Source organism: Corylus avellana, chromosome 1 (assembly GCF_965113065.1).
Source record: "Corylus avellana chromosome 1, dhCorAvel1.hap1.2, whole genome shotgun sequence".
Taxonomy (NCBI): Eukaryota; Viridiplantae; Streptophyta; class Magnoliopsida; order Fagales; family Betulaceae; genus Corylus; species Corylus avellana.
Genome location: NC_142490.1, coordinates 7425068 through 7452631, shown reverse-complemented (window position 1 = coordinate 7452631; position 27564 = coordinate 7425068). Strand labels below are relative to the sequence as shown.

Here is a 27564-nt window from a genome sequence, read left to right as displayed (position 1 = left end):
ATGAGTGTGAAGAATAATATTGTTTAATTTTTTTTTTTTCTCGATCAGTCCCATTTTGCATTTTTAATTTCATACAAATTAGTGAATTACGGTTTGCATAATAGCATACCTGTTCTCTGAACTCAGCGGGTCGTTCAAGTTAAAACCCACGTGTGCTCAGCGGCCAATCTTAAATTGAAGCCGAAGCATTTTTAAATGAACTCCCAACGGTCATATTCTCAGCCATCAAAGATTCTTCAAATTTTCTTGACCGTTTTCTCCTCCCCTCCCCCAACCTTCCCCTTCTACACTCTCATCAAACTCTCTCTCTCTCTCTCTCTCTCTTTTGAAAGAAAGGCAACTTTATAGAAGTCAATAGTGGCTAATTATGGGGTGCTTTCCGGCTTGCTTTGGTACTCCTAAGCGTCAAAAACATCGAAAATTGGCCAATGAAACTACCTCTACAGACCAAGTAAACCCACTACAGAGCTTCAACTTTCGTGGGAATTTTCATTTTTATCAGCTTTAATTATTTCTGATATCTTTTTCGCTTGCTTTTACTTCTTGGAAATTTGTAGAGTCTTGAAGCTAATGAAGCTTTTCAACCTACCGCACTACCAAATCAAGAAGACATTGAAAATCCCGTTAATCCCATCACAGAATCAGAGTGAGTTTTCCATCTTTACAAGCTCGGATCTTGATTTTTGTTTCCTTTTCTAATTTTTGTTATCTGGGTAGATTTCATTATTATCTCTGCTTTATTTATTCTGGGTAGTTTTTATATATATTTTTTATTTTGAATTTATCTCTATGTTTATCTAAAATTTCAATTCAAATTGCAGTGCTAGAAAGAAAGTTTGCTTTGATCTGAATGTCAAAAACTATGAGGAACCATCAACCAATGAAGTTGCGACTACTTTGTTGGGAAACAATGAGGAGAAAGAGAATGAAAAGCAAGAAGAAACAAGTAAAGAAAGAAAACCCTTTTCGGGTTTGATTGCTTCAAGCATATTATCCTCTCCACCAAAGCACAGATGCCAAAATTGTGCAGATTGTGATTTGGATAATGATGATGATGAGGTTGGAGATGTTCATTCACCGGTTCAAGAAGAATCGTCGGAGTCATTGTTTTCTTTGTCAATCGATTCAAGAAAACATGTCGGTGCCACTGAAACCGGCGACAAGGAGGTTAACAGTCCGATGCCGGAGGTCAAGACAATTGGGTCGAATCCAATTGAAAGGAGTGAGTCTGTTGATTTAGTCTTGAAACCAATCGAAAATCTTACTCCATGGAAGGCGGTCCAAGCAAAAAAAACCACTCCTTTAGAGAATCAAGCAAAGGAGAATATTCCGGCAGACACCAGCCTTTCAAGCTGGTTGGTTGAATCCGAGTTCACGCCCAAGTCCAAGAACAGTAGTGATTCCGTCGGGAACTCGCCGGCCGAGAAAGAGAATTCAAGAAGAAATGTTGAAGACAGGGCAATTCTGGGAGCATTGACCGTTACAGAGCTCAAACAGTTCTCTGACTCAGCGTCTCCAAAATGGTCAAGAAGCCGAAGCCCAGATGAGAAGCTGGTGATAGGTACTGTTGGGAGTTACTGGAGGCATACCGGGCAGACCATGGATTCAGACTCAGGCTCTTCTTGCAGAGAAATGAACAAGACAAGCACCAGAAACAGAGAGGTATTAGAGCAAATTTTAGCTACCACTTTTTCAAAGGGTCTACTTTTCACTCTGTTTTAGATATTCACTTAAAAATATTAATTTCTTTATCCACTATTACCATTCCCAAATTAGATTGATATATCACACCACTATCTATGAATATCCCACCATGCTAAGCATTGTCAATCCATATTGGATTGTTAAAAGAAAAAGAAAATACAATTGAAAATGGGAAATGACACGTCAACATAGTGAGATAATGATGTAGCATGTTACAGTACTCTTTTTCGCATTGTTAAACTATAGTGTTCTGCGAAAGCATTGTAGCAGCTAGCAATTTTTGTTTAGCTAAATGGGTAGTTGGATGGAGTTATTCTTTTGCCCATTTTTTTCTACAGGGCTAGCCCAATGAGAATGCTCTTTTAGACTATTAGTGTAGTGACTCATGGTAATGTTCATTTTGAATTCTGGTATTGATAAGTTTTCTTCTTTGGGTTGAGCAGGATGAGAGAGTGAAATGGAATTCTTCTCCATTTGAGGCAAGAATGGAGAGAGCTCTATCTGAAGTGTAGCCTCTTTATGGAGTACATTAGATGGCTTGGTGGCTTGGTAAAGTGTTGTGCTTTATGCAGTTGTACTCTCAAGTCTCATGGATGTGTTTTGTGCAGCATACTTATGTGGTCTCGTTTATTTTGATGTGCTTATCTGATGGTTTAAACACCATAAAACACTAATTCAAAGGATCCTTTTATTTACTTTAATTCTAAAAATGTGCACAATGGCTGCAAGCCTGCAAACTTGAAAAGTGTCAACATGATGCCATAACTGTTCATAATCATTAATCTAATACTGCCCCAAGAGATACAATACAAGAAATATGTATGAAAAGACAGATAAAACCCTTGAAGGAAAAATCTGCAGAGTGAGAAATATGGTATTTTGCTTTTGCTTGTCACGGCTCCACTTGCGCCTCAGCATCTTTGCTTCTTATTTCACCTGATTATTTAATCCTTCTACCATAAGAATGTGATGCTTTTCCTCGTGATGCCCATCAGGTTTTTCTATACATCATGAAAGAGCCTTCTTATATGATCAACAGTTGCAGGCATTAATGTGATCGGGCAACGTTTATACTGTCCAGTTTAACCCCCCCACCACCCAGAAAAACAACAAAAAAAGTGTTAAAAGAGAGAAATCTTTCACCAAAAGAAAATTAGTACAAGAACTGGAACCATTTATGACAATAACAAAACAGTCCACCTAACATTATGCAAAATCAGTTCTTTTCTCTACTATGTATTCCTGAGGTGAATGCTAGAGGTTTGGCCTCAATAAACAACTACTATGGTGAATAGAAGTGTCAGGAAAACTAATCTCAACTTTCACTGCATTACATGGAAACATTGAAGCATTGGGTTCCTTTGAGTTCCAACCCATGTCTTAAAACTGATAATAATGGAATTAGGATTTGTAGGCAGATCATTAACTATGGATGAGAGTATTTGATATTAAAAATTAGTTTGCTGATGAGAACCAAACACATGCCGAGGTTAAAAAATAAAAACTAATTTATTGAATAAAAATGGGAAGATATAAAGATGCTATACAAATGTTTTGGCGCTACTCCATTTATGATTTTTGCAATATAAATGGAGGATAGGGTTATTAACCATATATCTTGAAATGGTTATATAGAAATCCTAGAATTAATGAATCCATTCAGTTGTGTTAACCATGTCCTTTGAGATATATTTCATACCTCAAGCCCTTCAAGAATACTTCACAAAAACTATAAAAATCACTTCTATTTTTCAAGCCAATAGCCAACAAGAGTCTGGAGGCCTCACCTGAGAAACATACTTAAATATGCACGCGTAGCAGAAGACAAACCCTGAAACTGTAACTACGGATGGATTTGCTCGCTTCTGTGAACACAAAGGACAAATTGTTCTGTTGGGTGGCAGTGGAAGACCCTCTTCAGCAGCCTGTTTGTAATGATAGATTGCACTTCATTATTTAAGCAACATAGCAACAAAAGTTGAACTTCAATTCAATTCTATTGTTTTGTTCCACCCCCTTTTTCTTGTAGATCAATTTGATATGGTATTGGGAACTGTACATGGGTAATACAGAGAGAGAGAGAGAGAGAGAGAGTAGAAGTCAAGACAGACAGGAAATTGCTTCTTCACCTTTGGTGGAGGAGGAGGAGGTGGTGGGGGATACACAGTTGGGGCTGACATTCTCTCCTCTGCAGATTGGTACCACCATTCCATCATCTAAAAGTAATCGCCATCAATAAAGCTTATATTTTTTATTAGGAAAAGAAAACATGAAAATGCAAACAATGCATCAAAAGAAATGAGAATAGGATCATAACTTTCAAACTATAAGAGTAGTTGTCCACTTGCAGATATTACAATGAACAAAATAACAAGAAAAGTTTAGTTCCCTGATAACAAACAGAAGAGGTTTAGACTGTTATAAAAAGTGAATTAATGCCTGGAGAGGAATATGATAGAATGTTATGAAGTGTCACATTGATTTCGAATTCAGAGAAAAATTCCAAAATACAGAGGTAAAATTGTAAAGCCAGTATTATATAACTAACATTCTACAAGGCTGCCAATTTTGTGCAAAAAGAAAGAAGTTTGTACCATAAAATGAAGCCTACAAACTTCTAAAATGTCCTGACATATAAAATTTGCAGAAGATACTCATACATCCTTTCTTTTACAAATATTCTCTAGATTCATCATCCTTTCTTTTACAAATATTCTCTGCCAATTTTGTGTTTAAAGTTTTGACTAACTGTAACAACCTACCTCAGAAACTCCATGGTTATTCCCACTTGACTCTCTTTTCTATCCAATTCTTCTCCTTTTTACAAGTCTCTAATCCTACAATGTCTAGCATAAAAACACATGACAAATTGAAGATGATAACATTGACAACACGACATATCACAATGATTTTCTTTTCTTTGATTGAATGTATTAAGAAACTCTGCAATGCTTATAATTTTTTTAAGATTATTATTACTTACTAAAGGACATAACATTGTAGATGGGAAAACCATACTCACTTTAAAAAAGAACACTGCTGCAATTAACCCCGTTTGTGCATAATCAAGTGATGTATACACACAGCTGAGAAGTGCTCCTTGCAATGCCTATATCATAAAATATGTCAAAAAAAAGGGAATCAACATTTAAACAGTCGAAGTATAGCATTTGAAGATTCATTATGCATTCAAATATGCTTTAATAGATATTATTGATATTTCCCCCGAGTTAATTTTTAAAGCTCATGAAAATAGCTCTGCTAAATGCTTTCAAATGCATGAGTGCAACAATATTTTATGGGTAACTTGCATTATACTGGGTAGGAATAGGTAAAGCACAATATGCACAACTACAAATGAGAGAACTGTATGTAAAGGAATTACCACATATCCAAATTCATTCAAACATGACAGAAAATAATATAAAGCCTTTTCACTTCAATGTTATTATCTCCCTGACTGGCACATATAAATGCAACCAATCATTTAACATACTTCCGCATCATAGCACAGGAAACATATTTAATTCCTTATAGACCCTGAAAAGCAGACACACTATCCTTTAAAGATACATTAACTTAATTTGGCAAAATCTCTTCATCAAGTGGAAGAGATTATTAAATCAATGTTTTTATATGTCATAGGCCAAATTAATAAGTCACTACTTAAACTAATACTTTTTTTTTTTTTTGATAAGTGACTATTTAAATTAGTACTGCACTAAAGTGTTAGTATTTTCAAATATAAACGGTAAAAGTAAATAGTATAATTGAAAGCTACTGGAAAAATTAACCAAATCAATTTATACCTTCAGCCATGGTGGACCACGGAGTCTCTCACGTTCACGGCTTCTTATCTTTGAAATTCTAGAAGAAGTATCCATCTACCTTGACATCAAAAAAGTGAATTCGTAAGTACTGAGAAATATATCTGTTAAAAAGAAAGGGGCAAGTGTCCCTATTCTAGAAAGTGGTGAGGTGTCCCTAGGAGTTGTCATGTAGTGAAGTGTCCATTTTCTAACATATTGTATTTATTATATATCAGCCATTTGATACCTATATGTAGCCCAAAGCAATATGCATGACCAAATGGTCAGAAAATAGACTGCTCGTATGAAAATGTAAATGTACTGGCCACTAAAATATTCCTAAAGAAACTCTTGCTAAATCATACCAGTTCTTGCCCTGTAGCTCTACAAACATGAATCCCAAGTGCATGTAGTCCTACAGAATAGAATCCAGTAGCATCCAACAGATATAACAGCTGATAAGAAAATGATGCTCCTGCATTGTACAAACAAAAATAAAAAGCTTAGATGGATGATTTACCACACATTCCCAGAGGAACTGCTAGATACAACTAAAGGACCTAGATCACTTTCAAGCACAGTTGCCCATATCCTCACCCGGAAGACATAACATCACCTATTAAAAATGTTACAGCACTAATCCTCAGAATATGAAGGGTTTACCAGGTAGCTAAAGGGAAAGTATCACTTAATTATAAATATTTACTGCATCAAATATTTGTTTGTTGCCTATACAGGGGACAGTTAGCTCACTTTGGATTGAGTGACAGAGTCTATGCATTAAAGAACAAGAATGCGAACTTGCCAACTAAAAATAAAAACATAGGTCACATGCCAACAGTGACACACCTAAAAGATATTTGCAGAAATGACAGGCAAAAGCGAGAATATGACACCGAAAGATGTGCATAATTAAGTCATGAAATCATAATAGCATAGACTTCAGTACCCTTATTTAACACAAACAACTTATGTCAAATTAAGGAATATTACAAATAAAGATTCAGAAAGAGAATTTAATCTAGGGTTAAACACAAAATTAGTCCTTGTGCTTTTGGTGTGTATCAAATTAATCCTTGGATTTTTAAAAGTGATAAAATTAGTCTTTAAGCTTTCTGATGTTATACAATTAATCCTTCCATCTACTTCTGTTAGTTGGCCATTTATGACGTGTAAAAAAAAATCAAGTGGTCCAATCCTATTTTGCCACGTGTATCCTCTCCACATGATCATTGCCAAATCAACAAACACTGCCATATCACTTTTCCATCTCATTCTTGGCGACACCTCAGCCCTACCATGTCACAAAAAAAAAAAAAAAATCCGCACATCTCTTTCACTCTTAATCCATAGTGCTGCCCTGCGCTTCTTGAGGAAGACAAAGGTCGCTGCACAAACGATCGACAGAAGAGCACTCACAAAGCATCAAATAGCTGTCTGTGTTTTCATCTCTTGGTGAAAAACCCAATTTCCCTTAACAAATATTCATACGAGCAACAAGAGGAAAATGGATTTCATAGGTCATTGGAAAGGATTCCCAATCATAACTCTTGGGTGGGCTCTGCTCCTTAATTAAGTTTATCTCAGAGATTCTGACCTGCTCGGATGAGTATACAACCAAAGCTTCTTGGCTAGACCCTAAGAGCTGTATTTGTCCCAGTAGTGCCATTCTGAAATGAACAGGATGTCCTCAATATAGGCTTTCTCACGTCACTGTGTTGTCCATGGCATCCATTGTTTGTGCAGCGGCCTTTTTCTTCCTCCAGAAGCGCAGGGCGGCGCTATGGATTAAGAGTGAAAGAGATGTGCGATTTTTTTTTTTTTTTTTGTGACGTTGTGGGCTGAGGTGTAGCCAAGAATGAGATAAAAAGTGATTTGGCAATGATCATGTGGAGAGGATACACGTGGCAAAATAGGATTGGACCATTTGATTTTTTTTACACGTCATAAACAGCCAACTAACGGAAGTAGATGGAAAAATTAATTTTATACCATCAGAAAGGTTAAGGACTAATTTTATCACTTTTGAAAATCCAAGGATTAATTTGATACACATTAAAAGCAAAAGGACTAATTTCGTGTTTAACCCTTTAATCTAAGCAACAGCATTACCCCCCATATACACACAAAATTTATTCTTGCAAAGTACAAATATGTAGAATGGAAGTAGGTGGGAGATACCCAACCCAGATGGAAAATAGAATGTAGAAATAGGTGATCGCAATTGAAACTCATCAAGTGATCTTTGCAATTCTATAAGGGAACCCACATGGCTCAACCCTATCCTTGGCCTCAGGGAGCGACTAGCAGCACAGAATGTTAATTAATCAAATCACATAAGGAGCTTCCCTTTGTTAGAAAATCCACAGGCAACATAAAAGGGCTATAAACTGTATTTCGTTGCATAATCGAAAGTCAGCATAATCCCCTCCCCAACACCCCCCCCCCCCCCCCCCCCCTCCCCCCAAAAAAAAAAGAAAAGAGAGAGAGAAAACAGGCAAACAGAATTGCTTTGCAGAGCAGAGAGCAGATAAAGACCAGAACTAAATTGAAACAGTTGCATACCTTCACTACTAGCATGTAACCATGGATAGCAAGCACCAATAATTTTGTGAATCCTCTTTGTCAAACGTGTCCTAAGTGATGCTTCTGTATCCAAGTTTCCTCTTGAAACAAGAGAATCCTCCCTTCCATCAATATAGTCAGTATCATCAAATCTTTCATCATCATGTCCCCATAAACTTGCTTGAAGCCTGGCTTCCCTTTCTTTATTATAGATTGAATACAACTTCGACTTTAAATATGGCAATACCACCTGAACATACATATTCATGTCAAAGTTCGTTATGTCTTCATCTAGCTAGAGCTTTAAGAGAGAAGAAATGGATATAGCACAAGAAACCGTGTATGACATACATATTTTAACAGTTCACCAAAACTATGTTTTACCTATGCCTTTTCTTTTTCATTTCTTTTTTCTTTTTCTTTTCTTTTCTTTTCACAAAAGTGAAAACATAACATTGTTGATTGAGGATATCTTCTTCAGACATGAACTCAAGTACAAAAAGAAAATAAAGAAATTAGCAAACATAATTTCATTGAAGGCAATAGAATTCTGAGACACAAAAAAGGCCTTTAGATTGTTTTATATAATCAGCAAGGACATGCGTGGTTGAGGAGGAACGTAATGAGACATCTTAACATGATCAAGATGGTCACAAAATTCTAGTTATTCAAAGGGGAGGGGTAGGCGAGTCGTGTTTTTTTTTTTAATAAGTAAAGTTGTATATATCAAAAAGCGTAGAAGGGTGTAACCCTAGTACACAGGAAGCACACAAGAGGACGCCTAAGAAGAAAAAGAAAAGAGAACAAGAAAATCAGAAAAATTAATTACTAAGGGAGCTAAATAAGCAGCTATCCAAGTAAAGAGGGAAAAAAATGAGTTTGATATTTTGTATGGGCTTCTTAGGTAACTAACATAAATTCATCTATGCTTACTGATTCATTAAAGGGTTAAATTTAGCCAACCTTAGTCCAGTCTCCGTGCTCCCTTAGTAAGAAAGAAGCTTGTAGGAAATGACAACACAATTCAAAATCTAATAAAAATATTATCATTTTACCAAGACATGCATATCAACCGACATACATATGTACACACATGTTCACTGCCAATGGTGAAAGGCTGAACATATAGGAGCCAGGCCCAGTATACACACATATATGTATAAGTACATAAATAGTAAAACATACACTTAAACATATACTCAAACCTATGTAAGTGCTGGTGATGTGCATGTAAAAGTGTGCATGTTGATTGAAGACCAGAGGCTGGAGTAAAATCTTCAACATACTAGTTTATCTAAACCATGAGAGGTATATATTAGATGTAAAAGTGTGCAAGTTGTTGAACAATGACTGCACCAAGGATTGAAGTCGAAAAGAGTACAACTTCAAATATATCAGTTCATCAACTATATCAAAAAGGGTCTTTCTTTTTTGGCAAAGTAATTAGAGAAGGAGAGGAGTGGAGGAAGCTTATTTCAGGCTGAGCTTTGGGCTTATGCTGATGAGCTTCATCTGCTCCTCTCCTTTAATTAATTACATAGCACTTATTAACTACTAACTCAGACCACAGAAAACAACGACAACCAACCAAGCTACAAGTGCTTACAACTGTTCACTGCACAGTTAACTCAGCCATTAATCGTTGCAGCATGAAAAGTAATGTTTATTGGAGGCTAAGATTAATAAAGAAGAGGCAGATAGATAAAAGAAGCAGATGATTATACCAGAAATACAACTGAAAGAACTTTTTGGCGCTTTCTTAGCCCAGAGTGATGAATCTCATCAGCAGAGTTCAATTGAGCATCATCTTTCTTTACTTTTATATTCACAGCTCTCCTTCGTAAGCCATATAGAGATTCAGAAAAAGATGCATCTGAAGATGATTAAGGAAACCAAAAAAAAATTATTACAATGAGTCTCATGTAATGATCTAAAGAGGGCCAACACTACTGCAATTAACCAACATGACACTGCAGTATAAGAAACATATTACTTGAGATTCAAAATGATAAAGTGACCAATTAGTATAAGATGGATTTTGGAACCAAAAGTTGGAACATTTATGCTAAATTTGACTTGCTAGCATCATCGACAATCTCACATGTACATGGAATCACCATCAGTAGTACTTATTTTTTCCCTTTGAGCTTTTACATACTCTTATTTTTACAGAAACACCCCTTGCTCCATCTTGCTTCACTAGATTTGAGGGCCACTGCTGAATAAAAGCAGCATTAATATTCATTAAAACTCCAAACACACAGAGACCATCAACTCAATCTTCAACTTCATAGTTCATTTGTATCGCATTCTTACAATATATGCATCCACCACGCATTATGTACATAAATTTATCCCAAACAGTTCCCTTAGAGCCCCAGCACCATCCTCTTTCAGCTTCTCCTCACAGAGGCCATTAGGTGTTTGAAGCATCCAAGGGACAAATTCAAATAGCTAATAGATGCTCATAGGGTAACATGTAGAAAACCAAATCCACTACAATCACATTGATCACAATGCTCTAGCATGTATAATATAATTCAAATAGTATGCAATTTCCAAATAAAATGTCCATTAAAAATATCCAATTAGTTTTTTTAATGATAACTATTCAAAATATCATAAAAAGCGTAAGACGCCCTCAGGTACATAGGAAGTATACAAGAGAAGACACCTAGCTAACTAGAAGGAGAAAAAAAAAGCACACAAAAATCATAATAACTAAGCAACAAGGGAGAAATAAATGCAGTTGTCCAAGGAAAAAGAATATGGAAGAAAAAGGACTCAAGCTCCTCCAACGTTCTGTCGCGGTCCTCAAAATTTATTTCATTCATTTCCTTCCACACACCACAAGAGGCAAAGAGGCACCATCTTTCACACAACAACATTCTAAGTTCGACCAACAATCCACCAACAAGCAACTAAATCGACTACTCAGCTAAGCATAACCCAAGACAGCCCGAAACGCCTTAAAATAATATTCCATAAGGCGCAAACAACCTCACAATGGAGAAGAAGATAGTCAACAGAGTCCCCCAATTCCTCTTACACATACATCTGTCAAATAGTTGCTACTTAAAGATGTATAACTTTTGATTTCATCTCCATATGATCTCGATTAGCATCACCACCTTCATAAACTCATCAGCTTTATCTAGCTCTCTTTTCTTATCAAGCCTCTTATTCTCATAAATAGTGACCACTCTTTTTTTTTTCTTTTTTAATTCGTAAATTACACAAACACCCAGTAGGTCTTGAATCCACAACTATATCTTCTACTCCAATCTTAAGGGCAAAAGATGTGCCACTTGAACTAGAGCTCATTGGTCAGTCGCCCTCCTTTTTGGAGAGGGGAAAAAAGGATAAATTTGGCAACATCTATGCCCTTAGTACAAATTGTATTACAAATTATAACATGGTAGATGATTGAACAAGAAAAAGTATGCTGACAAATACAGAAGGTTCAAGCACCCAAAAAAAAAAAAAAAACAGAAAAAAGAAAAAAGTGGAGGAATACAGAGAAATAAACCTGTTGTTCGTAAACTATGAGTTTCAAGAACCAGCATCAGCAAAGCAAAGAATTCATCTTCATAGTCTAACACCCTGTGGAGGAAGGGTCTTCTTAAAGCCAGTACCTGTGGAACAACGCACAACCCTGAACATACAAGTTTGTGAAGTAAACAATAAGCGATTAATAGTGAGTTGGACATTTGAGACTGGAGAGGCTTGAGAGGTGCAGTAAAAACCATTACGGCTATTTGTTGCTCAGTAACTGCAGATAACTTGAGTTATCAACTCTCAAATTGTGCAACAAGCAAGTGTAGAAGCAAGCAACGTTTAATAGCACAAGTTTCTTTGAATTATTAATAGAATCATATTAAAAGAACAAAAGATGAAACCCAGAGCAAACAAAGAAGCATAGCATACACATTTAAATTCCTTATAGACATCCTGCACTGCACGGCTGCACATAAAGTTTTGAATTTCCTTAAGCAGCGCAAAAGATTTGAAGGGTCTTCCCTAATTCCCACAGATTATCCAGAATGTTTTTATCAACAGTGTTTAAGATGTCTCAGCGGCAGCCTCAAACACTAAGTAAAGAGTGTCCCTCAACGACATTATCGTGCCAATTTCATAGAAAAAAGCTACAGTGCTACACCACCACGTTACTGAGAAGATTTATAGAGATACATCAATCACAAAAATGAACAAAATGAATACGTTTTCCACACTAAATAACAAATATTGGAGGTCACGAATACGTTTCCAATGCTAAAAAACTACTTCCTGGGTCGTCAAGCTATCAAATTGACAACCTAAGAAATAAGAGAACTAGCATTTGAGAAGTACTTTCAGCTGGGTTTGAAAGCAACATATGCGGTGAAGTTGTCCAGAAAGAAAGAAAACAAAACAAAAAAACATTTTTATATCATGAAACTTTAGTGGGAATAAAAAACTTCGAATCCCTAATGAAACCAAAGAAATTTAAAGATTAAAACCGCATACGCCGATGGAGTAGGTGAGAGCGCCGCGGAGGCTGGCGGGGAGCTGCTGAGCCGCCGCCATCTCGAAGAAAGTGGGCCGAGTCCCTTGCCCTCCTACCTGGAACAACATCTCTCTCTCTCTCTCTCTCTCTCTCTCTCTCTGCCTGATGCTTGGTTTTCTCTTTCGGTTTTGGTCACTCCGCTCAACTGGATGAGTTTTTTCGCAAAACGAGGTAGTGCTCAAATGGTTGGGCACTACAGTTTTAACCGCAATTTATTTATATATAAAATGCCTCGTGATAAATAAATAATCAGATAGTATTATTTTAATGATAAAAAAAAAAGTTAAAAGTAATAAAATTTGACTGATAAATTTAAGTATTTGATAGTTTATTTGATAATTGTTACGTGAACGGTTGTGTTAGTTTGTAAGGAATTTATAATAAAGATCGTAAGCCCGAACGTAATGGTGATAGTTTATGTTCACCTATTATGTTTATATCGTATTGAAACATATGTATAAAATTATATAGATCAATTATAATTCGATCTATTTAATTAAATGAGTCAGAGCTCTTAACCCTAAATTGCTAATTTTGTATTAAAAATTGACAACCCTTATACAGGTCGAGTTAATGCATGAGTATAAATTATATAAGTCAATCATAACTCGACCCATTTAATAAAAACGGGTCAAACTCCTCAAACATAATTTATTAATTTCGTGTTAAATTTGTATCTAAGCTCAAGAGTTATATAAAAAATTGTTAGCCATACCCTAACAACCTTCCAAGCATTTTTTTTCATTTGTAATTTCTTTAACATTTTATATATTTTTATTATTTGAGCAAAGGAAAAAGGGATAACCATTTGTACGATAAAACAATGCAATTGTTGTCTTTAAATGGATTCTTGTTAGTTGAACGTGCCTACGTGGGGTTTCTAAAATTAAAAAGCTCTAATTATTCAATTGATGAATAGAAAATAAGAAATCTCATATAGAACCGTTATACATGTCATTATAAGAAGATGATGAATGACATAAATAACAGATAGGGGAATTCCAAGATGATGTTATGAAAAAAAAAAATTAAAATTAAAAGATTTAATAAAAATAATGGGGAGAGATAAAGAACGACAAGAACCAAAAAATAGTAATTATACAAAATATGATAATATTGTTTTTTATGCTTCATTTTTTCAATGTAGGTATAAATACACATGTAATACAATTATAATAAATTATTTACGTATTAAGGTAGTTTTACAATACATGATCCCCAAAAACGAAAAAAAGAAAAAAAGAAAAAAAGAAAAAAAAGAAGCCAAGATAAAGTGTGGCTTCAGAGAAGTGATGCATTATATGAACATTATATACACTGCTGAAAGGACTAGAATCTTTCTTCAGTTCTTCCAATTGTAATATAACTTTTAAAGTCGCCATTAAATTTGCGATGATTACTGTTAAATTTTGATTTATTGGTGAATTTAAAAGACACATCACATTCGAGAGAATGAAAGAGACACTCCTCCTTATAGCATTACTCTATATGCACACTTACCTTCTTGTGACAGGCGGAAATTGACATAACAATTATCAGGTAAAAGGATGCAACACCGCATTATACTCCTAAAAGTGCCTGTAAATGACCAACCCAGAGGCATATATACAATTTTTTTTTTTTGGGGGGGTGGGGGATAAATATATATACAGCTAATCCATCTTTTGGAAGTGCCATTTTCCAACGCCTTTAGCCCCTAACCAAGGATATAAAACAGGATTCCAGAAGGCTAGATCATCAAAACTCCACCTAAATGAAGAAAACATGTAGTGATTTACATCTAGAATAATGCTTTAAGCTCCAAAAACATCTCCTGGTTTCTAATGGCATATTTCATCCTACTGCACATATAAACCCTCTATCAAGGCCTACCCTGTCATCCAGTGGGGAAGCAAAATGCCATGGTATAAAATAAGATTTCAATCAGATGCAGATTTAGTTGATGATGTTGCAGTTTGGTCTGCTCTTGCTCGTTTCGTCGGTGGAGCATTAGAGACACCATCACCTGGTCCCCGATCCTCGGTGCATCTGGCTTCATGTGCCTTCTGTTGCATAATCATGTCCCAGGAACCATCTCCAGCTATGGTGTTGGCGCTACTAGTTCCAGGTCTGGTTTTATCTTGAGCCGGTTTCGAGGTTACTGATTTGTCATCAGCAGGGGATGGAAGCACCACATTTGATGGTGGAGCAGAAGGATCATCTGGGTTAGATGCGGCGGCCTTCATCCTGTCATCTTCCATCTTTCTCTGTTGCTCAAACATAACCTGAAGATACTGCCCTTGTTCTTCAATTTGCAATTGCAACTTTCTTTGAATCTGTGGGAACATAGCAACTACCATATCAGAACATATAAAAATATAAAAATTACTACAACCAAGGCCAAACAAGAATTTAAAATGAAAAAATAAAATAACGATTGAATGTAGTTGTTAGAAAATCATATAGTAACATAATCGAAAGATTAACACAAAAAATAAATGCAGTAAGACATGAGAAGGGCGTAACTGATACCCTCCTCTACAAGAAATAATATATTGATGAATTGAATTAGCAACAGAATTTGACTTCATAGTATAAACCATCATAATTCAACTTTTGCAAAGAATCAAACTAAAATACACTTCTGAAACCAGCATTCTCAGCCAAGTGGAAAAAAGAGAGTAACGATCTCAAGGCAGGAAAAAGCTCAGCAGACCATTGAGAATACAAAGAGTTTTTTATATGGACTATGAATGCTTGACAGTGCGAATATCCTAAGAGGATCTTCAACACCAGATTTCAATCGTATTAGGAAGAAAATATATCGACACTTCGCATAGGATTATAGCATGACTCTTTTTCAGATAAACTAAAGTAAGAGAAAGTGAAGTTCTGCTATCAATTGCCTACCTCCAGTTGTTCATGAAGCCGCTTCTGAAGTTCCATCTGCAACCGCAATGCTTCAGTGATTCCCATACTCCTGTGATCAAAATCAAAAGTACAAAGTGCGATTTCAGCCTAAATTCAGCATGACAGCACACAAACAAACCAAATAAAACATTTCTAGGAAGCTTTTGGAGAGCTACAACTGCATAATGGATCCAATTTCTAAAGAGCCTCATCTGGAAAGTGAGGCATTCCTGTTGAACTAAAAAAAGAACGTGTCTCTTGTAAGTTGTAACCCAAAACAAAATTAGGAAACCCCCCCCCCCCCCCCCCCCTTCCTTTTCCCTCTCTTCTTTCTCGCTCAAACAACCTTCCAATTGATTATATCCTCCCCAAACTTTCAATTGGGACAGTGTCCCCCATAAACTACAAAAAAATTGACAATGTCCCCTAAAAAAAAAAACATTGACCTTAAATTTTTTTCAATAAGAAAAAATACTCCAATAAATTTTTTTTAATACAGTCTGACGATCACCTCATATTGAAAAAAGAAAATAATAATAATTATCTTTCTTTAAGAAAAAAATGAAATTTTTTTAAATTTTCACATCCTGTTTTTTATTTTTTATTTTTAAAATAAAATTAGTTTTAAGTTTTTTTTTTTTATTAAAAAAAAAAAAATAGTTTTAGTTTTAGTGACATAATTTAATTAATTAATATACCACAAATAGGAAAACAACAAACTATACATTCCAAAAAAACAAATTAGAAGTACACAGATAGACAATAGTATGAATACAATCCGGAATTCTAGGTACAATCAACAACTTACGCTTTTAGGTCTACAGATTTCACTTCTTCAATAGGAGTTGATTTTTTCTCAGAAGTTCCTGGAAAGAAAAGAAAAAAAACAGTTTCAACTAATCATCTTACAGCAGTCTGTTTTTATGCATTGCGAACCCTGGAAAGAAAAATAAGATGATCAAAATAAATGGTGCATTGTATTCTTCCACACCATCCTATAACTCAACAAGATAGGAAGGGAGCATGACATAAGCAAAGGCATACATCGGCTACTTAGTTCTGCCAAGGGGGTAAAATGTTTTGCACCACAAATTTTGAATAAAGATTTAGAAAGTTAGCAAGCCTTTGGAGGTTAAACATGCCTTAGACATGCAAAGATTAGAAATGAGGCGACTATCATTACCTTCTGATGACTCTGGTTTGTCTCTGGCTGTTCTATATTTCTGACAAAAGAAAAAATAAAATCCAGCTGATTCAAGGCAGTAAAGAACTCGCTTCTACAAGGGAAAAGATAAAAAATAAGGTAAAATTTTTAAGTGCACCTGCAGGTGGCTTTTTACGTGATAGATGGTCAGGCTTTCAACATTCATGAGATTTTTGACACCCTTTGGAGTAGCTCCTGTATATTAACATCAAAAAGACACCCAATGATTCAGTCAAGCCCTAATGGAAACCTCATGATTTCTCAGGCCCTACTGGAATAAAATTTCGAACATGAAAAATGAGGTTACGCACGTTCACTACCACCAAGCTGATTGACAGCTTCCACGAAGGCCTCATGCAGTTCGGGTGTCCAACGCATCCGTGACTTTGCAGGGGGTGGATTGGACAACGTATTAATGACACCATGAAATTCTCCAGATGGTACAGGCTGCTGCTGATGGATCTGCAGTTGCTGCATCAAGATATCAGAAGATGGTTAATGCAACAGATCCTTTGTTAATTTTCTAGAGTAAATGAGAGAAACCAGAAAAAAAAAATGAAAATACATGACAATAAAAAGTTTCTTTCTAATGACATGTTAAACAAGGAAAAAAAAAAAAAAAAAAAAGATAACACTTACCATGTTTCATATTTTTGGGCTAAATGTGATCGAAACAATATGCAGAAATATTCAAAGGGTGTACCATATTTTTATTCATATATTTTACACTAGTCAAATTTTAATAAGCTTTTATGCACATGCCAGTGACTACCAATTCCTTTGAGCATCTAGTAACAAAAACTGCTGATAAGAAACAGAGTCTCAAATAGTCTAAGAAACACTAAAAGATATTAAATATAAAATATCAAGTCACTAAGCAAAGAAGAAATGAAAAGCTACACATGATTTCAAAGTTTCAGATCCAATTGATATAAGTGGATCATCTGCTAATGTACAAGGCACTTCATAGGGATCAGACAGCAAGGAGCATTCAAGAATAAATTTGCTCCACATGCACCAAGTAATTTAACATGTTAGCCTGACATCAAGGCAAGTATGTACAACTATCAGATTGACTTGAGGAACAAACCTTTGGCTCAGGATCTGCTACATTAACATTGGGAAGCTCATTCCAATCTGGATCCATCTCAGAGATTAATCCATCAACCCACTGCCAATCATTTCTCCTAGCGTGGTCCTCAGATGTTATGACACCAGTACCGCTTTCCACCTGACCATTCTGAACAGGGGCATTTTGAGGAAAATTGAGGAAATCCTCAAGTGAATCTGTAGGCCAGGAAATATCCTGATTTCCACCATGGTGATTAATCAATGCTCCCTCAGCTGACGACTGGGAAATGAACGGAGAATTTTGGGAATTCCGTCCATGTGGTGAAACTGGAGAAAAATGAACATCATTGGAAAATCCAGGAGGGAAAGTAAATAAGTGCCCATCAATACTGCTGTTCGAAACTAATGCAGGAGCCCGTGCGGGAATGGAATTAGTCATCGGTTCCCTTTCTGAGGTAACCTGAAAAGAATCTGGATAAATGGTATACTTGTCTTCAACAAGGGGGGGGAGAACTGGAAAAGATGAAGACATAGATCCAGACGCCCCCAAGCTACTGAGCTGCTTTGCACCTGATCTCTGAACAGATAAAGCAGGGTGCATGTTCATCATTGTTGATGCTTTGAGAGTGCCAACCACTGTCAGATACTCAACCCTGACTATAAACTTACTATTTGCTGCCAAAAAAATTGGAATGACAAGCCCAGTAATAGAGCTTCTTAATCCATTTCTTGCTACCACTCCAGAGCACTTCTAGTGTCTGTGAGAAGAAAATGATGCAGAAAACCATCAACAAAAGTATAACACCACACAATCAAAATGGCCCAACGCTGAGAAGAGCTTGATAGAGGAAAATATTTATCACACTTCAAGAAATAACATGCCGCGTCATACACAAGGCTTCACAATTCAAAGAATTTAAATCTTTTAACAATCCATTTATAAAGCTAGGAAATGGGTGAAAAGGTAACTTTGAGCCAAAAAAATTTCAAATATTCAGAGCTCCTATGAGATCAGACTCAAAATTTCAAACGACATGCATAAAATATCTGAAAGTGATAATTATCGATTACTTATAAAAAAAAATATCTGAAAATTCAAAATGAGTCTTAATGACATTTTAATTTCATAAATAAGTTAAGAAAAATAAATAAATAAATAAAAGAAGCAAAAATTAACTTTCAACTAAGAATCAACCGGTGAGCTTTTTGAATTTTTGAAAATTCAAAATGAGCTTTATGAAGCGAAGGTAAGTAGTTTGAATTACCCATCATCTCTTGTGTGGACATGTAAAAAAAAAAAATATAGCATAAAAAACTTATTGCTTTTTGGGTTCTGAGGTTTTACTCCAAATTTAAATATTTTTCTGAAAACCAAGAATCAGTTGCTTAACACCTGAAGTAGTTCATCGACTCATCATCAAAAGCTCGATTTTGTATCTAGCACTATAAAAGACAAGGAGACATCGAGTACTAGCTGAAACCCATATTGTAATCCAACCATTAAAAACCTTAAAACATGATCATGACGTCCCCCCATCCAAACCACAATCCCACTAAGACAGGACCCGGACCAATCAAACCCAAAACACCCAATCAACGAAGTCTCGCTTAAGGCAACAAAAATACATCAAAAACAAAAACAAAAACCAAAGCACACAGCAAAATTTAGATATACAACAACAAATATTATGAAACTCATATGTCAAAATCCAAGGCAACTCGTTTCAGAAAAAGAACCCCACAAAGAAAAAACTTTTTAGATAAAATTCCCCCCCAAAAAAAAATGAATTGGGTATTGCAGATTATACACAAGATAATCATAAACATACATAGAAAACTAAAAAACTCGAAGTGGGTATCGAGGAATCTAAGGAGAAATGATAAAAATTCAATATTGAAACTTACAATCTCGGAATTGGACCGAAACTCACTGCTCAGAGGCGGCTGGAGTCGAAACGAACGCAAAGAAAGGATAGAGAATAGCAGCCAACAGCGAAAGATTCTGGTACTGCACGGATATGAGATAGAGATAATGGGCTTTTGCTAGTCGCCTTGACTTCAACAATCTCTCTCTTCTGTCTCTCTCTCTCTCTCCCAAACAAGGAGAAACGTACTCGAGTTGAGTTGGCTTTAGTTGCTTCTCCAATCTATGATTGATAAGCAAGGGAGATGATATGCTGCATCTGATACACTTGCCTTTGATTGTGGACCGCTGATTCGGTTGGCTGCTATTCGTTGGCTTTGATGAGTCATCGATGATGTTGACTTATAAAACAAGTGTTTTAAATTGGTGGGATTGTTGGCTTTATTAGTTTTCCAAAGGTTCATACAATGCTTGGTGGTGGGGTCCATGCCAACTAGGCTAAACCCTAAAAACCTTTTTGTCTTGTTGTGTACGTTTTATGTTTACAAAGTCCACTTGGGTGTTTCTCGGCTTAATCCCATTACTTCGGTCAAATTCTTGTTGCTTCTTCCAATGGAGAAAAAGGACAGAAATTTCTTATCCATTCGATGGAAGAAAATTTCTTAGGTTCAATCTATAAAAAGCTGTCGTGTATGTTTTGATTATGTAACCAGCACATAATTTTTTAATTATATTAAATAGTTTTGAAGCTACTATAGAAGTTTCAACTTTAGTTCCACGAAGTAATCAGTTGATGATCCCTTTTTTTTTTTTCTTTTTTTTTTTCACTACAAAATTTCTCTCTATCCCTCGTAAAGAAGATCCCATTTATTTCTAGTTTAACAGAAGTTATTAAAATCACAATTTCAAATAAAAGAACTATTTGTTACAATATCATTTATCCTAAAAACTTAAGCTAATAGAAATATATTTGAACTCAGATACTATGTTAAATCATTACTTATCTAAAAAACTCAAGCTAATAGGAATGAATAAATTTAATCATTTAAATTATACTATAATACCTTTTAAGTAACTAGTAATGTTATATATCACTTTCATCCCTCCAAAGTCTATTTGACAGGAGTGGTTCTCCATAACATTTAGTGCATCGAAATTGAGTTTTTGGTTGAGAGGACTAGGGCTGGCTAAAGTAGGCGGTCGCCTAGGGCCCCCTATTAAATAAGGCCGCCAACTAATAATTATACAATAAATATTTCTTTTTAAAATTTGTTTTTAAGCCTTTAATATGGTAAAAACATAATAAATAGTATCTAATTAAGGCCCCGATTAATAATTGTAAAGTAGAGATTCTTTCTAAAAAAATATTTTAAGGCTCTAATATGGTAAAACATTAATAATTAATAGTGTCTAATTAAGGCCCCAATTAATAATTGTACAACAAAGGTTTTTTTCTAAAAAAATATTTAAGGTTCTAATATGGTAAAAGTTAATAAATAGTATCTAATTAAGGCCAATAATTATGGTAATAGTAATTATGGATTGAAATTCATTATTCATATTCGTGAAAAGTTTCAAAATCCATAAATATTTAAAAATGTTTATAGACACTCGGCAATATTTTAAATGGGTTGGAGGATATTTCTTTTAGACTGGTTTGAAGGAAATTTATGTCCTATATTATATGGTTTTGAGCCTTTTTTTTAAATAATTACAATGCTTTCAAAAATAACAAAGCTCAAGAATAATTTTTTATTAAAAAAATATCAATTTCATTAAACTCAAACAGAAATAAAACTCTATATTAAACGCACCAAACTAACATCATTTTGTATATTATTATTATTGTTTTATATATGATACATACATTATATATAAGAGTAGGCGGTTAGTAGTTTTTTTCAAGCCTACAAAAACAATTATGCGGTTAGTGGTTATTAGGCGGTTAGTAACCGCTTGCTTGTACACCCTTAAATAAAATTACTCTTAAGTAACTAATCTTAAAAGTTTTTTTTTTCTTTTCTAAAAAAAATAATTTACGGCTTTGTTTATTAATGTGTTTTTGGGGTGCTTTCTTGTTTTTGTTTGAACAGCTATTGTGAGAGTGTCCATATGAAATTCAGCTATCCAAATAGGTATTTGTTTTGGGGGTTTTGTTTCTGTTTTTCTTTGGGAAGCTGTTGTGAGAAAGCTCATGTGAAACCTAGTTGCTGGATAAATGGTTGTGCAGTACAAATTTTTTTGGACAGTATACATAGATTCTCTTACAATAACAACCCAAATTACTAATAATTTGAACAACTAATTGCAACGAATCACATCCGCATTCCTTACTCGTTTTGGAGAGGAAATTCCAAAAGTATATTGCCCAAGTTTCAACCTTTGTCACCTAAGATTTGTAATTTGTAGCTCCAAGATGTTTTGAGTAATTATATTAATTAGTTTTGAAGCTACTCTTGAGGTTTCTGCGTTAGTTATACGAAGTAATCAGTTGATAAGTTAAACGTACCTTTTTCTTTTCTTTTTTTTTTTACTACAAAATTGCTCTCCTTACCTAATAAAGAACATCCTATTAATATTTCTTCTTCTTCATTTTAGAATAAGGTTCGAGGGATCTCTCATATGAAGATCTTCTCTCTAGGTCTCTCTACGAAACCTAGTGGTGAAGCGGCTTTCCTCTATCCAGAAACAAGGGTGAGAGGCGGTGAACAGGATTCTTTTGTCTGGGGCAGCAAGGTGGTAGGAAATCGATCTGGACATGGGGGACATGACGGAGGACGTAACTAAGATGTGGGAGAAGTTTAATCTCATGGAGGAGGAGAGCGTGGGAATCAAGACCCATGAAGAAGATTTCAAGCCACTGGTGGGCAGGGGGAGTGCATGTGTGGTTGGAGGAATTTCCTCCATCTTTGTAGGGACAAAGTTTTCCTCTAAACTGGGTTGAGAGAATTTCTTGTAATTTAGTATATAAAAGTGACAAGTGTCCTTTAACATGTGAGATGCATATATTTTTTTAATAACTCATGTGCATCTCATATATTATTAAAGAAAAGAATATATGTCACTTTTATATACTAGGTTTAAAAAATTCCTCCAACCCAATTTGAAGAAAATTCCTCCAACCTATTTTAAAGTAAAACTTTGTCCTACAAAGATAGAGAAACTTTGACTTTGGGCCAGCGGGCATCCCAATTGTAGAATGGTTGACATGTAAACATGATTTCAAGATAAATACCGAGTGTGGAGTGTGCATCCCGGCCATGACCATTTCCAATTTTTCCACAAAAGCATAAACGTCCAAAACACATATATATTTTTCTAAAAAAGAAAAAATTTCCGCTTAGAAAAAATTTCCCTTTTTTCTTAAAGAAAAAAAATAAAATAGCAGTAAGACATTAACAATTTTTAATAGTTTCGGAGGACATTGTTTGCAGTAAAAGTTTGAAAAAACATTGTTAATAAAGTGATAGTTTAAAGAGAGTACCTAAACTTTCCATTTTTTTTAAATAATAATAAAATTGTTTGCACAATTAATCACACAGGATTTATATTATGTTAATCTGAGTAAATTCATATTCCTTATCTAAATAAATATTGTGTCAATTAAATTATTGAAATCTGGACAAAAAAACACATTGGATATGACTATCTCCAAGAACCCAGCAAAAGTCATCTCAAAACCAGACCAAAATTGACTGAAGCCTATCCCAAAACTCCCCTCCCACTATCTTCACAAATCCAAAATTGATAAAAGAAAGGGGTGTGAAAGTTCGGAACAACACGCGTTTAAAGCTGTAGAGTCCTTTTCAGCCTAAGGGATAAGGAAGGCAATTAGCTTAGTCTTCCTTAAAAGCAGAGAAAATGGTGACATTTGATAGAAAAATGTTATATAATTGGGATGATAAGGAAGTAATTGTCGTAGTGGGCAGCTGCTGAGTGGTCGTTTCACAAAAGCCAACTTTTGTGCAAACCACTCAGCATCTAATACATCATCTATTTTAGAAAATTGCAAGAAAAATGCATGTTTGCAAAGTATAGGATGAATTCCCCACACAGCCATTTAGCCACCGTCAGCTTCCGCCAACCGCCACCAGCCTCCGCCGATCCAATCGAACCACTGCCCACGCCCAGACTCCTCTGCCCACTGTCCAGCTGGACCTCTATCCCTCTCTCACTTTGCCGGCATGGGTGGCCGTGGGGTGGCCGTGCGGCCTCCCTAGAGCCTAGGGGAGGCCGTGCGGCTGCCTCCGGATTGCCTGGGGTGGCTGGGGTGGCTCGTTGGCTATAGGGAGTGGCTTGCGGCCACTGGGGGTGGCTCGCTGCCACCCCCCAGGTCACTAGGGGCGGTTCGCGGCCACCCCCGGCCAATGGATGTGGCGGCGAACTGCCCCCACCTCCCTCTGCCATCCTCTACATTTATTTTTTTAAAAAAATTAATAAAACCTGATATAATTAGGTGTTGATGCTTATTTTTTCTTAGAGTGTTCTAGCTGACGTGGCAACTACTGAATGGTTTACACAAAACTCCTGTTTTGTGCACAGACCATATAAAAGTTATTCTTATTGTGGTATTATGAAGTTGTATAAAAATTGTATAAAAGTTTATTAGATAATATTACTCGAAAAGAGAAAATAGAAGCCAAAAGGGTACATAAGTTCTATTTATTAAAAACTTAGTTTTCGTGCAAACAACTCAAATACAAAAGACTTCTAAAAACCTGAAAACAATTTTTACTTTCATATCACACTATAACCTTTTTTAAAAAACAAAAAATAAAAAATATTCCCCAAAAAATTATTATTAAACAAAGCAGTGAATTTTAAACCCTAAATAAAAATAAATTAATTAAAAAAAAAAAACCCAGAGATTAGTTACATTAAACGTTCTCTTTTTGAAAATGTGATTTTAAGAGCCTTTTGTTACGAAATTCTCAAACTAAGATTCCGTTTGTTTGGACATAAAATATTTTTTTTCTAAAAATATTTTTCATATTTTTGGTAATTGGTGCGATTGCAAATTATAGTCAAACCGAAAATATTTTCAGTTTAACTAAAAAATACTTCTTTAATTTTGGAAAAAAAAAATTGTTTTTAAATTTCGAAATAATTTGTTGAGTTTGAGTTTTTTCTTCTCAAACCGCCAGACCTCTATCGAGCCTCTACCAGATGATAGACGTCTACTGGACCACCGTCGAACCTCCACTTGACCACTGGCAGGCCTCTACTAGATCACCACTGTGACGTCCCACATCGCCTGGGTATGAAGAAGAGGATGTGTTTAAATGTATACTACACCCTTAATGATAACAACGCGTTTTAAAGCCGTGATGGTAATAATCCCATCAGAACTTCCCAGTTAAGCGTACTTCTGCTGGAGTAGTACTAGGATGGGTGACCTCCTAGGAAGTCTGATTTGGGGAGCCAAAAGCCGACAATATTGTGTGTCATTGGGGTGAGATGTTATATATGGTATCAGAGCCATTGCCCAGCCTGAGATGGGGGGAGCGTGCACAAGCCCATGAAGGTCGCTAGTGGGCGCTCGCTGGGGCGGACGCCAAGAATGGGCTAATCCCATGAAGGTTGCCAGCGAGGACGCTGGGTTCTAAGAGGGGGTGATTGTAACGGCCCACATCGCCTGGGTATGGAGATGAGGATGTGCTTAAATGTATACTACACCCTTAATGACAACAACACGTTTTAAAGTCGTGATGGTAATGATCCCATCAGAACTCCGCAGTTAAGCGTGCTTCTGCTGGAGTAGTACTAGGATGGGTGACCTCCTAGGAAGTCTGATTTAGGGGAGCCAAAAGCGGACAATATTGTGTGTTATTGGGGTGGGATGTTATAACCACCAAACCTCCACCAGACCACCCCTAGGCCTATGTTGAATCAGTACTAGACCACAGTCAGGCCAACTCTGGACCATAGCCAGGCCACAAACGGACCACCATTAGACCACCACCAAACCACAGTCGGGCCACCACCAGACTACCATTGGACCACTTCCAGGCCACCATAGGGCCTCCGCCAAACCACCGCCAAACCTTTGTTGAGCCACCGTCAAGCCCCCGTTGGAACTCAAAGGTTTAGGTTAATTTTGTAATTATTTTCTATTAATATTTTTATGTTATGAACAAAAATTGATTTTTATAGGTTAATATAATTAAATAAAAATATATAACATATTTGTGTTTTTCCGTACGTGCCAAATAGCCGAAATTGTTTTTAGCGAAAAATTAATTGAGCATTCTTTATCGATGATAGAGAGAAAATTGTAGAAAAAAAAAAACCTACTAAAGGATTTTGTGTTTATGTTTTCTGCCTTCATAACCGTATGGTAGAGTATTTTTATTTATAATGAAACAATGCATAGTTATTAACAATAAAACATAAACTTATTTGTACTCAAATATCTAAGACTTTGATGTTTGATGAAGTTCTTCTTCTTAGTGTTTTTTTTTGCTTGGAGTGTATATGCTTTGAGAGTTTGGACTGCTTGTAATGCTTCATCTTTATCTGAACTAATACTTACCAACTGATTACTTCATGGAACTAAAGTTGAAATTTCTAGAGTAGCTTCCAAACTATTTAATATAATTACTCAAACATCCTGTAGCTATAAATAACAAATCTTAGGTGACAAAGATTGAAAGTTGGGGAATATACTTTTGCAATTTCCTTTCCAAAAAAAAAAAAAGGAATGCAGATAGAATTTACAATTGTTGTTTAAATTACTAGCAATTTAGACAGTTAATTATTATAAAGAACATATGTGGGTTTCGATTGTTCAAAAAAAATTTGGGCTACACAACAACTTATTCGGGCAGCTTGGTTCTATATAGACTCTCTCAAAATAACTGTCTAGCCAAAAACCAAAAGAGATCTGACACATCTATCTCTTATCTATTTTTTGTCAATTTCTTATGTAAATTTACAATTGAATTTGTAAAACTCACATGTAGATCCCATAAAAGTCCATGTGACAAGATGCCACATCATTTTTTTGTGGAGGGAAAAAGAGAAAACAAAAAGAAGATGATGTGGTATCTTGCTATATGGACTTTTATGGGCAAAATATGAAGTTTTTATTAGATTCTAGTAAATCTCTTTTTAATAATATGTGAGATGTATATGAGTTTTTAATAAAATGTATTCCAACTTTATCCTTGCTATTAAAAAAAACATGTGTATCTCATATGTTAAGGGACACATGTTACTTTTATATACTAACTTCAAGAAAATTCCTCCAACTTAGTTTGGAGGAAAACTTTGTCGACAAAATATGAGGTTTTTATTAGATTTTAGCATATCTCATTAAAAAAATGACAAAGTTTTATTCCAAACTGGGTCGGAGGAATTTTTCTAACCTAGAATATAAGAGTGACATGTGTCCCTTAACATATGAGATGCACATGTTAAGGGAGGTATGTAATATGCACTTGTAAGGTTTTCCCTAAAATTAAAAATTAAAAAAAAAAAAAAAATTATTATTATTTTTTTCTTTTGGGTAAAAGTATGATAAATTTTTGAATAGATGAGCTATTTGTAATATTTTCTTGAGCTTATTATTATTATTATTATTATTATTATCTTTTTTTGGGCTTGTAACTTCTTATGTTTGTTGGGGACTTAAGATACGTCCCCGCACTAATGGTTTCATAATGTTAATTCTGATTTTAACTCGTAGGTACTTGCCCCACCCAATGCCTTCTTCGTTCGTATTTACCTCCTCCACTTTTCCCACGATGGATCCTAACTTGAACCCTATATCTCTGCCCATGCACACCAAAGGTAAGTGTAGCATTCGGATCCATAACGTCTCCGAGTCAAAAGCCATTTGATTGGGTGGAGATAATCCATCAAAATCTGCAATCGAGAACAAGTTGCCTTTAAAAATCCATGGCCTAGCTTC

At 35.4% G+C, this 27564-nt stretch overlaps 3 protein-coding genes across 4 annotated transcripts; 1 reads left to right on the top strand and 2 right to left on the bottom strand.

Moving 5' to 3' along the window:
• Positions 1-247: 247 nt before the first annotated feature.
• LOC132170878 (uncharacterized) lies at positions 248-2290 on the top strand. Its single transcript, XM_059582018.2, has 4 exons — positions 248-451; positions 558-646; positions 822-1662; positions 2148-2290. Exons 1-4 carry the CDS (start codon positions 368-370, stop codon positions 2214-2216), a joined length of 1083 nt encoding a protein of 360 aa, XP_059438001.2. The 5' UTR covers positions 248-367; the 3' UTR covers positions 2217-2290.
• Positions 2291-2375: 85 nt separating this feature from the next.
• On the bottom strand, positions 2376-12802 carry PEX12 (peroxin-12). Of its 2 annotated transcripts, XM_059582016.2 has the most exons (10): positions 12585-12802; positions 11608-11713; positions 9803-9951; positions 8079-8328; positions 5879-5988; positions 5514-5588; positions 4727-4813; positions 3834-3920; positions 3492-3629; positions 2376-2777 (listed from the first exon to the last, which is right to left on the bottom strand). In XM_059582016.2, the coding sequence occupies exons 1-10, from the start codon at positions 12690-12692 to the stop codon at positions 2706-2708; spliced, it is 1182 nt and encodes a 393-aa protein (XP_059437999.1). In that variant the 5' UTR covers positions 12693-12802; the 3' UTR covers positions 2376-2705. The 2 variants fall into 2 exon arrangements, with proteins under 2 accessions (XP_059437999.1, XP_059437998.1); XM_059582015.2 differs by lacking the exon at positions 12585-12802 and having other exon boundaries at positions 11608-12544.
• Positions 12803-14251: 1449 nt separating this feature from the next.
• On the bottom strand, positions 14252-19900 carry LOC132171645 (Homeodomain-like superfamily protein). Its single transcript, XM_059583019.2, has 8 exons — positions 19694-19900; positions 17808-18546; positions 17029-17188; positions 16836-16912; positions 16697-16736; positions 16322-16379; positions 15514-15583; positions 14252-14939 (listed from the first exon to the last, which is right to left on the bottom strand). Exons 2-8 carry the CDS (start codon positions 18396-18398, stop codon positions 14544-14546), a joined length of 1392 nt encoding a protein of 463 aa, XP_059439002.2. The 5' UTR covers positions 18399-18546; positions 19694-19900; the 3' UTR covers positions 14252-14543.
• Positions 19901-27564: the final 7664 nt, after the last annotated feature.

Coding starts and splice junctions, on each gene's coding strand:
- LOC132170878 (XM_059582018.2), top strand. CDS start 368: ATGGGGTGCTTTCCGGCTTGCTTTGGTACTCCTAAGCGTCAAAAACAT. Junction 452..557: donor AAACTACCTCTACAGACCAA/GTAAACCCACTA, acceptor GGAAATTTGTAG/AGTCTTGAAGCTAATGAAGC. Junction 1,663..2,147: donor CAAGCACCAGAAACAGAGAG/GTATTAGAGCAA, acceptor TGGGTTGAGCAG/GATGAGAGAGTGAAATGGAA.
- PEX12 (XM_059582015.2), bottom strand. CDS start 11,827: ATGGTTTTTACTGCACCTCTCAAGCCTCTCCAGTCTCAAATGTCCAAC. Junction 9,952..11,607: donor TCATAGTTTACGAACAACAG/GTTTATTTCTCT, acceptor AATCATCTTCAG/ATGCATCTTTTTCTGAATCT. Junction 5,589..5,878: donor GAGCTACAGGGCAAGAACTG/GTATGATTTAGC, acceptor ATGTCAAGGTAG/ATGGATACTTCTTCTAGAAT.
- LOC132171645 (XM_059583019.2), bottom strand. CDS start 18,398: ATGATGAACATGCACCCTGCTTTATCTGTTCAGAGATCAGGTGCAAAG. Junction 16,380..16,696: donor CAAACCAGAGTCATCAGAAG/GTAATGATAGTC, acceptor TTTTCTTTCCAG/GAACTTCTGAGAAAAAATCA. Junction 15,584..16,321: donor AAATCTGTAGACCTAAAAGC/GTAAGTTGTTGA, acceptor TTTTGATCACAG/GAGTATGGGAATCACTGAAG.